The 11,243-nt window shown below is 40.8% G+C and overlaps 1 protein-coding gene across 1 annotated transcript; it reads left to right on the plus strand.

Annotated features, from left to right (window-relative positions):
* LOC138026910 (plasminogen-like) lies at window positions 1–10,255 on the plus strand. Its single transcript, XM_068874366.1, has 5 exons — window positions 1–136; window positions 1,326–1,414; window positions 4,180–4,365; window positions 7,752–7,937; window positions 9,696–10,255. Exons 2-5 carry the CDS (start codon window positions 1,327–1,329, stop codon window positions 10,148–10,150), a joined length of 915 nt encoding a protein of 304 aa, XP_068730467.1. The 5' UTR covers window positions 1–136; window position 1,326; the 3' UTR covers window positions 10,151–10,255.
* Window positions 10,256–11,243: the final 988 nt, after the last annotated feature.

An 11,243-nucleotide genomic window follows, 5' to 3' on the forward strand; every position in this document is an offset into this window, starting at 1 on the left:
ATGCAAATAATACCAGGCCACAACAGACGTTGTCTCTTTGAGAAAAGACATACACCGCATATAAACACTGCAAAACGCCCTAAGCTAAGAGAAGGGATCATTCTAAAGCACTTACAAAGGTTTGAGGGATCGTAAGGTAAGAGCATTACTATACCACGGATGTTTGTTTTTTTTAGGAAGACAATTGTTTCGTTATTTTACAAGCCAAACTCCTTTTTCATTGACTGAGTGATTACATTCATAACTTAACTGCGAAAAGTTGGAAAAGTGTTTAACGTTTCTTCAGCAACGGACAGTGAGCGAATTTGGAATGTAACCGAGAGAATATGGCGAACATCTAGAAAACAAACGGTTACTTGTAGAAGGATTTCAAAACGAGACAAACTCTATCAGAGAGTTCATTATCTTTCTCAAAAGTGTTCAATCGGAAATGACGCCTTCAAGCTGGCGTATTCAAATTGTTGGTTCGATTAGTTCGTCAAGTCTTCCGTGCAGGGCTTTCAAAGACGGAAACACAGGAAAATCAAGTTCTAATTACCATCCATCTAGCACAGTCACACACCATTTCCTCTCTTTGCCTTTTATAAATTGACAAGAGCGAAAGTCAACAGCAAAGAACAAAAAAACACTCACACAAAAATGATGAATTTAATGAAAAAAGAATATTCAAATCTGCATAAGCTCCACATGCACGCCAGAAAGTTTAACTGATTATGCATGGTCTAACTACACCTGTCATGGCCAACGATTTCTCCCATCGTGAGAAAATACGCGATCGCCATAGCAACGGCGCTTTCGTTCCTCTCTTCCTGAATTAGAATTTTTTGTTAGAAATTAGTATGGTCATCGTAGACTTTTTTCTGTCTATATTTTTCGCTTTTATTTGTCCGACTTTTTTAAATAAAGAAAGTTGAGGCTGAGGTACCCAAATTTTTAAGAATATTTTGAGTGCATGGGTTCACTCTGATTTTCCTTTTTTCAAATGTCCTTTCGATAGTTGTCAGGCAAATACAATACCATCTTTCTCACTGATTCCACCATCACCACTTTCAATGGTCTCCTTGAATTAAATAACATGGTGGAGCCCGCTGACCCCTGGGACATCATGCAACTTCAATCAGCACTCGAACAGTGTCACGAAGATCGTGTCAGCCATCTACTGACTGCGTCATTAAAGAAAAAAACAAAGCAAAGAGAATCTATATTTTGAATGTGCTCTCCCTACACTGTTCCGGAAAATATCGGGAAAAAGGTTTCTTCCACCGATCCAGTACACTTGGCGTGACAAAAGCACATTGTATTTCTTTTTTTCATGTTTCTTACAGAATGGTCCTGTGTAGAAGCTTTGTGACTACAGTGCTGTTAGCCTCGTTCTTTGGTCGGTCTATCCCTTACAGCCAAAAAGAGCTCTTTGGTTGGTCAATTTTATTAAATTTATAACGTCAAGCCTCAAGTGTTTGTATAGGGAAAGGCATCCAATACAGGATATTCACACAAGCACTCATTTCCCTATTTACGCATGGTCAAGGGATTTAAAGCCCGATTTACACTACAGAAAACTTTTGGCACGGCTCGTGTGAAATTGGCACGGGTGCCAAACAAGAGCTCAGCAAACTTTGTATACGCTACACCATTTTTACCGTACCAAAAATACCATAGCAATATTTTTTGGGCCCACGTAACTTCTCTTGGAGCCATGCGCAGTTCAACTATAATCAAGAACGTCCGCGTGATTTTGGTGGAGAATGAGCCGCCGTCTTGAAATGTACTAAAAAAAACCCGCCAGCCTATATAAATTTAGGCTCAAACTTGGCCTGTTAAAGTGTTTACACTACTTGTTCTATCCGAACCGTGCCGATTTTCTCAGCACCCGTACCATTTTCACCCGTGCTCGGACTACCTCGCCGAAGATCTCAGCACGGGTAAACATTTTGGTTCGGCACGGATGAAATTTGGTACGAACAGGTAGTTTACACTGCTAATTTTTATCCGAGCGGAACCTTTTTTTTGGGACCCGTGCCAAAAATTTTCTGTGGTGTAAACCGGGCTTAAATTGTCGATATTCGCATTTAGAATTGGATTATGCGGAGAGACAAATGGAAAACAAGAATCTGGATGGGTTATCTAATTTGGTGATAAAGAGTTTGCTGATTTCTAGTGGAACCCATATATTTTTTTTATCCAAGTTTACTTAAGTCAAAGTCAAAGTCAATTTATTTAACGTCGGTAGTTCCTTCAGTTACGAAACTGGTATCAATGGAAGCCGACGGTGCGCCTTACACCCACCTCTCTCTGTCATGTGAGTGCACCGTTCCACGGATATTTAAAGCTATGGCTACACGGATCAGGGGAAAGTCTAAACAGACGTTTAAGTCACCGAGGATCGAACTGGGGACCCCTTGCTCCGAAAGCCCCGCACTAACCAACTGAGCTACGCCTGAAAATGTTGGTTTTTGAGGAGAGGGGAAAACCAGAGTACCCGGGGAAAAACCTCTCGGAGCAGATTAGAGAACCAACAAACTCAACCCACATATGGCGAAGAATCCGGGAATCGATCCTGGGCCACACTGGTGGAAGGCGAGTGCTCTCATCACTGCGCCAGCCCTGCTCCCCACAAGCGCATTAAAATTCGGCGTATGTACACGCCTTTGTGGTATGTCTGAATCACATCATACGCTTGTAAACAGAAGCTCATGACCTTGAAGCGTTTCACTCTGGTTCAGAGCGGGGGTTTTTTGAGTTTAAGAATTTCCTTATTTGGCTGTAACGTTGCACGTGCATTTTCCCGCGCGTGCAACTTCGAAATTATTTTTGTCCATATTTGGGCATAAAATTGGTGTCCTGAAATCCCTAGCTTTGTTCCAAGGCAACTCCAAGGCAAAGAGTTGCAAGTTACACGCTTTAAGGTCACGGGCTTCGGCTTGTAAGTGTACATGTACGCTTCGGCTGACTGAACGTACAAGGGATACAAACCCATTGAGGTATACCTGGGAAGTCCTAATTTGGAAATTTGATTGGCCAACTGCAAGCCCATTTTCCAAAATGACCGCCTTCCAACAGCCGAGTGGTGGGGAGGGACGATTCCGTTCGTCACCAACCTCGACGTGAAAAAGGTTTCTCGTATCACTCCTGTGAAAGAGACAATTTTATGTTGTTGTCTGCTTTGTTTGCAGTTCGTTGTCTAATTTAAAGTTTTCAGACATCTCTGTCAATTAGAAATCTTGATTAGGCAGTGTGAGCAGCGTGACCAAAAAATAGATGTCAAACAATAATGTACTTTGTGCTTTATTGACCAAGCTTGTTCGGTCAAGATGGCTGGATATTGGCCTTATTCTTTTCTGCGTGTTTATGGACCTCGAATTCGTCCATAAACACCTCGTCCAAATTGCGAGGGCTATACATTAACGGGAAGAAACGAGAATCCGTAACTGACAGTGCGGACCGAGAAAACGAAGTTAGTAAGATATTTATAATCAGCCGCGCGGGAAAGGAAACTGTTGAATTGAAGAAGAATGTTCAATTGTACCCTGCTAGCAGAGGTACGAAGTCGTTCGCGTCTCTTGTATATTTCACGTAGTCGGCTTGTTTACTTCCCAAGCCGACTCACTTATGTCCAGGTTTGACCCTATAATTAGATGCACGCCCAATTTTGACATCCAACACAAAGTGTCCCTTTAAGTCTAAGCATTTGCTACCTATTTTCAACAATAAGGTAAGGGTAAAGGTTAGCGTTATTTTTAGCTTTGGGTAAATGCAGCAGTTAATCTTCACTTAAAGAGCGGCATTTGGGGGACACTTTGTGACATAAATTGTCTGTATTCTGAGACACAAGTGATGTTGAAGTTGGCTAGAAGAGCAAGGGGACACTTCGTGACGCTTATTGAAATCCGCGTGCATCTAATTAGGGTCAAACCTGGACATATCTGTTTTTTTTGAAATAGTTGCTTGCAAGATTCAAAAAGTTTCACAAGCTTATTTCACATAAATAACATGAATGACTTGGCAGAAAATGTTGCATCAAAAGGGCCCGCTAAATGAACGAATCATAGCCCGTGTGCCTCCTTACAGATATAAAAATGTGTACCATCATGGACTGCGCATGGTTAGTCAGTTTTATCGGCACCCAGATGCGCTAAAAAAGAAAGTCTCAAAATGCTACGTTTTCCTTTGGTGTTTCAGATGAGGGCACGTGCGGTGTGAGGCTCTTGGAATTTGCTAGCGAAGCTAAACGAATCGTAGGAGGCTGGGTCAGTTCCCCGGGTGCGTGGCCTTGGCAGGTAGCCCTTCTCTTGAAGGGGGAACAAATGTGTGGAGGTTCACTTATTTCCCCAGAATGGGTAGTCTCAGCCGCACATTGCTTAGCAGGTAAGAGCAAATTTGGTATATTTAAAACCAATTCGAATCCGGGGATTTCTCCGTAAGTTTATGCTAAATTTGCTGTTTTTGGGTGAAAACTGGGTAAAATCTAAATTAGTAATTTAGTTCACACGTACAACATTCCTGACAACCCACTGACACGATATGAAATATACTTATTGCACAAAGAGCTACTCGTATTTAATTTTTGGCAACTTTCTACGGACACCTTCTCCGGCCAGTTTTTTCAAGTTTCAATCCATTTCCATCCTCTCCATCCATGGATACAAATATCAAAGAATACCTTCAGTGCACTTTTTTTGTTGGGTTGGCAACAAAACTACACCATTATTGTTTGGTCTTGATTGATGCAGAGACGTATTTTAGTGTTTTGAAGTTTGACTGAAATGGAGTGACACTTAAAGATACGGCAGGTACAAAACGCAGGTCACAGGTCACAGGTCACAGGTCATTATTTAACCTATACAGAAAGTATCCTAAACATTCATAAAAGCTAACCTTAGGCCTTATTAGTCCTAATTAGGCCTAAAGAAAAGTATCCTAAACATTCATAAACGCTGATTTTAGGCCTAATTAGGCCTAAAGAAAAGTTTTTAGGCCTAAGGTTAGCTTTTATGTATGTTTAGGATACTTTCTGTATAGGTAAAACAATGACCTGTGACCTGTGCCCTGTGACCTGTGACCTGCGTTTTGTACCTGCCGCTTAAAGATACACTGTTTCCGGTTTAAGGGTACAGGTAAGACGCCATCTTTGCCCATACATGCACGGTAATGACATCTTCACAGTTCCCGGTAACCTAGTTGTTTCTCCGGGTAAGAGTCAGTTTACGCATTGTTTTTCCGGGCGCCTTGTAAGCTTTTTATTCAGCTCTGACACCAGTGAAAACAGCTCCATAAGTTCTGAGTGAAGGGAAATGAATAAACGAGTAAGTACACGGTACTATTTGATTTGAGTTGGTACTGAAAAAAAGCGCAGCATTCAGTGAAAATTATGTTTCAGAAAGTTCTTTTGTCGAAGCGATAAGAGAATTTGATAGGCTTCGGTAATTGCTTGACATTCTCTGTCTTTGTTATTCTTTTGACGCACAATTTTGGAGTCAATATACTTAAAACGTAAAAAATGTGTATATCTATAAAACCGCTTTAAAAACTGCTATAAATTTCGCTGAAAACTCAGCCTCGTCAGGCATGTTCCGCCATCTTGGATTCAAGATACTCTGATACCCCGTGTATGATGCACCAAGTGTCTTGGCTAGCCCACAGACTTCCTGTAAGGCCTCACATAGGGTGTCTCACGTTCCTCCTTCGTCAAGTATTACTCTAGGAAGTTTTATATAATCCTATTCCTTCATCGTGTTGATGAGAGATCCTTTCGCCACTCGGTTGATTCTCACGCTCTCTGCTATTTGTCTTAACATGGCATCATTACCATACACTCCAGTCACGGACATTTTGAACTCTTGTCGTTCCTTCCCATGCTTTTCTACGCAATGTTTCCATAATGCTGATTTCTCGTCTCGATTCTCTAAGCCCCCCGTGTGCTCCGTGCCTCTTGTATAGGCATTTCTGGCTGTCTCACCAATGTACTTATTTTCGCATCCCTGGCACTCAATCTCTACGTCACACCGTGTACATTACATGGACCTTTCCCAGCTTGCTTACAAACCAGGCAGTCTTATTTTCCCACATCTTTGCTGTTTGAACATTTTTTTTTTTTTAAGTTTTAACTGTATTAACTCCAAAATTGTGCGTCAACAGACAGAGAATGTCAAGCAATTACCGAAGTCGGTGAAAATTAAAGAACCAAGTAAAGTAAATGGCAGGCTAAGGGTCAAAGCACATTAAAAAGTCGAAAGATGTTCGAATTATGTAAAGGACCCGGCACAGTTTATCAGCCATTCTCAACCTCATTTCACTGAAATCACTTTGAATTTGTTTGCTCCCAAAAGTTAGACGGTTGAAAAAAAATCTCAATCAGTATCATGAAAATGTAGCATCAAACTTTTGCAAGAGATAGTAACGACATATTATGCCAATTTATATTCTCCCAACTCCCTCTCCTGTTTAGATGAAGCTATGGAAACACGGAAAACGTCCTCTATTGCTTGAGTAGTATGTAGGAGGTCCATTATATGTAACTTACTGCGATACCACAACTACATAAATCTTTCAAACTAGTATCCCCGAGTTGCTTTATAGAAGCTCAAGTTCAGTGTTAGTTCCCCTCCTTATATTAAAATGCTACTCATGACAATATTTTCCATGATATTGAAAACCTTTTAATCTAAGGCGAATATATTACAATTTTTACCTTAATTTTTTTGCTTTTTTACACGAACAATTCTAGCAGTCGCTTGCCGCACGATTGAGTGGTGTGAGATATACTTAATTATATATAGATATTAATGAAATACCAGGATTTCTCCTTTTACCAAAAAACCATATCTTCACCACGCTCAGTGAACATATCATTTTAATCTTCCACATGTGAGAATATAGGTGTCGTCATGGTAACGAACACGATTAGCCAATAAAACGCTTCGCTCACTCGTGAGAGATACTTTCAGCACTCGAAGATAAAATTCGTATCCCCGCGCGGCCATGTGACACCCTCTATATAGCAGGTCTGTTGTCACTGGTCGGTTTTATCCGCATCGTACAGCAAGTTGTGGCAAAAGATTAAGGAAAACGCATATCTCGCACTACGGTGGTAATGGGTCCAAACGGGAGCTCATCCACCAGGAATGAACTACCACCACTACTTTGAGTGACTGTTGTTTCGTTCTTTATTTCTGCATTTTAAGGACGGTACCTACTAATTCAAAAGTATTTTTGCCCCGGTTGATGATTATGCGGGAAATGTAGATTTTAATAAGTGTTATTGAAATTGAAAAAGAAAATTGGAGGTAACCACGGATCTTTTTCAATTATAATTTATGAACAATATTTGTAAAAAGGTTTAAAATACAAAGCCATGTATGGCGTTCTTTCTCAGAGTGAAGCTTAATTCTCTCTGAAAAATGCATGGTTGCCCCCAATTTTCTTTTTGGATACCAATAGTACTTACTAAGATCTACTTTCTCTGCATAATTTTTTAACTGCGCAAAAACATCCCTGTATTAGTAAGCATCACCGATAGGAAATCCGAGTATCTCGAAATGCGCAGAACGTATGCGCAATAACAATAGTAGGCACCTTCCTTAACGAGACGGAAAAAAGGTGTGTGTTGATTCGCTAAGAGGCAAAATACTTGAAAGTAAAGCTACATCCAAGGAAGGATACTAGGCTCCGGCTCCGAACGAGCTCCTGGTGGGAATGCTAGACTGCAGCCAACTGCAAACTGTAGCTTTTACTTCTGAATGCAATGGTTTCAGGTTCTTCCCTGTCCAAGGATCCCAGAGATTGGACAGTGACCCTCGGGGAACATCATCTCAAAAAGGTAGACTGGTTTGAGCAAACAAGGGACGTCCAAGCCATTTTATTGCACCCCAAGTACAAAGAGGCTCAGAGTGTTGTCTCAGATGGCGAAATAAACACAATTGCTCCAGATTACGACATTGGTAAGACTCTAAAGCAGCAGACAATAACAATATTATCATGTAAATAATGGAATACGTTTTGACGGACGAACTAAATATCATGATTGAATATCCTCCAATCTCACGTAGGCTTGTTCATTAAACGAAACAGCTTCTTCTCAGTTAAACAAAACGTATCATCGACATATCGTAGATAGAGCAAAATCTTTACATCGTTATTGTTTTTTATCCACGGAAGGTTTGCCATGGTTTTGCCATGGTTTCCATTGTGATCCATGGAAGGTTTGCCAAAACAGGGACACGGGGTGCGCCCAGAGCTATAAACACACCATCCGATCTTAAAAGAGAACTTTGAACAAAAATATATGTTTCCGCAGTGGCAAAACGAGTCTTAACATGGCAAAAGTGTTTTAACCTCGGTTTCATTTAACTATATACCGTTTTTATTTATACAATTTTGAGAGTTTTTATGACCATAATTTATAATTATTTGAAGGTTATCCAGAGTTTAATAATCTCCGCTGAAGGAATGTTAACATATTCGTAAAGCAGAAAAGTGCTGACTCTTTCTAGAAGATTGGTGAGCACAAGGTAGCGAGTTGGGCTGAGGCTATACTTGTCGTGATACAGACCATACTGTTCTTACTACCCCTCTGTCGCCAACAATTTAGCAAAACGTGAACGAGTCACCGTTGTGAGTCAAGTCAAGACTCAGCCTCGCTCACGTACAACGTGTTGTCTCCAACCAACAATAGCTGTGGAACATTCCAATACAACTCTCTGACGTCATAGACTCTTAATGTTAATGCCCTCAAAGTAATCAGTGAGGGGACTTAATATAATGAGTAAAAACATAGTTAATATTTGGAGATGCTTATGAAACTCGACATAAGTCCTTTCAGTTATGTTTTTGTTTGCTGTTTTGGTCCTGACCATGCACAAACCACACCCTTCTTCTAAAAGACAGCCAATCAAAAGTTTTCATTAATTTATTCCAAACTCAGTTGTGAACGGAAAACAAAGATTCCTCATGGTCATGGTCAACACTGTTTCCGCTTTTGAAATTTTTAGAGTTTTATAACCAGTCCATCTATATGAACTATGGTAAAATATATTCCCCTAACATATTTTCCCCACCCCGGAGGGAACGATGGGTGTTCCCGAGGAACGAGGTTGTTACAATTCGTGTTTGACATAACGATTCATACAATTTTCACATGACCTTTATCTCGCTTTTTCCCTTGGGGTCACAGGTCATATCCTACTGTTCTTCTTGTTTCCGGGGTTTCATAATGAAGCAGCGATAAGTAAATTGCGTCCTGCGTGCACCTTCCTTTATTACTGCGAACGAATTTTGTCTTATGGGAAAACGTCGTCAGCTGAGAAATAAGTGGATTATTAACTTTCTGCGCCCTCGAAAGGGCGAAAAGAGAATAAGCACCTAGTCAATTATCCTTTTTTTGTATGTCGTACGTACTTGCTGTCTGCCGATCAGTTTCTTGATTTATATCCTTATGGGAATGTTAAAAAAGAATATGGTGAAATGTAAGTGCGTGGTCTCCCTTCTTATATTATCTTTAAAAAGTCCAGGCAAGCTATCAAAACTAACGCAAAAAAAATTGGAAAGAGCTGAATTTATTATCCAACTGGTTGAAAGTAATGCCCAAACAATGTTATCTTGCCACCAGCTGTTTCAAGTTTGTGTGCTGACCAATTACCACCAACAAGTAAAAGGAAAGGATTGAGTAAATGTCACTTTTAAATGTTTCCTTTCCATAGCTGTTTTACGGTTGAAGACTCCAGCCATTTTGGACAACTTTGTGTCTCCAATCTGCCTTCTTCCAAGCGGTGTACACTTCCCATCTGGCAAGGAGTGTTACGTGACTGGATGGGGCCACACACGATGGAGAGGACCAAAACCCGACATTTTAAGAGAAGCCGTAGTAAAACTTGTACACCAAGAGAAGTGCAATCGAGAGGAGTCATACGGAGGTGCCATTCATAATCGAGCACTTTGTGCTGGCTTTGAAGTGGGAGGAGTTGATGCGTGCCAGTACGACAGTGGAGGACCACTGGCTTGTGAATATGATGGCCAATGGTATCTGACTGGTGTTGTATCGTGGGGTCATAACTGTGGGCAACCTCACAAATATGGAGTCTACGCTGACATGCAAATCATGCAAGGATGGGTCAAAGGAGTTATAAATCAATACGAAACTGATCAGGAAACATAATAACATCTCAAACACAATATTTAAATGTAAGATAATTAGTGGAAGAGCGTTACTTAATAATCCCAAAACTAGTTTTCATTAAAAATGACTGCTCCATTGAATGAAGATCTCTTGAATAAAGATATGTGTATTCACTCCTTTACTCTTTCAGCTCTACGCATTTTGCTTCCTAGACACAGCTGGCTTCCCTTTACAATTCTTCACCTTAATTAAGCATCCCTTAAATCATCTGTCCTAACAAAATGTTATTGCACAATATTTCGTCTCCCAGCCGGATGTGTCCAGAATGCCCCTAATTAGATGAATGTGCATTTCAATAAGCGTCGCGATTTGTCCCCTTGTTCTAGCTTCTCGGACGTGTCTCGGAATACAGACAATTAACGTCACAAAGTGTCCCCCCAAATGCTTCTCCTCAAGTAAGAATAAACAGCTGCGTTTAAGGAGGCAATGTGGCCCAGTGGTTAGGGCGCCTGCCTTGAGATCCGGAGATCCCGGTTTCAAGACTCGCACTGACCACTCGTTAAATTTGATCCTGGTAGTCCCTGGTTCAACTTTCTAGCTGCACTTGTAAATAGCCAACTGGTTTGCCTCCGGTCAGTTGGGATTCTTAACAGTTGTTGTTGTTCTGTTCCGTTGTTTCGTTGATTGTGTTTCATTGGCACAGAAAAGCCCCTATGGGGAGCGGTCAATTAAGTATGTATTGTATTGTATTGTTTACCCTAAGATTAACATAACACTAACCTTTACCCTTACCTTAACGTTGCAAATAGGTTGCAAAAGCGTAGACTTAAAGGGACACTTCGTGTTGGATGTCAAAATTGGGCGTGCATCTAATTAGGCGTATTTCTCTGGACATAAGTACTCCAGGTATACCTCGCTTTCATATCATTGACGTGTCTGCGTAGACATTTTTCTCCTGAAGATAAACTTGGAAAAAAAGAAAAACTTCCCATCGTTGCCTTCTCGTTTGTCCTTTATGGGTCCTCATACACAGGCTCGCTTTATTTTCTTCTCATGCCGATACGGTCAGAGCCTGGTTGAACCCGACCACGAGACCACCAAGAAATAGTTGTTAAAAAGTGCTGTTAGGGAG

The sequence above is a fragment of the Montipora capricornis genome, chromosome 12 (genome assembly GCF_036669925.1).
Source record: "Montipora capricornis isolate CH-2021 chromosome 12, ASM3666992v2, whole genome shotgun sequence".
Lineage (NCBI taxonomy): Eukaryota > Metazoa > Cnidaria > Anthozoa > Scleractinia > Acroporidae > Montipora > Montipora capricornis.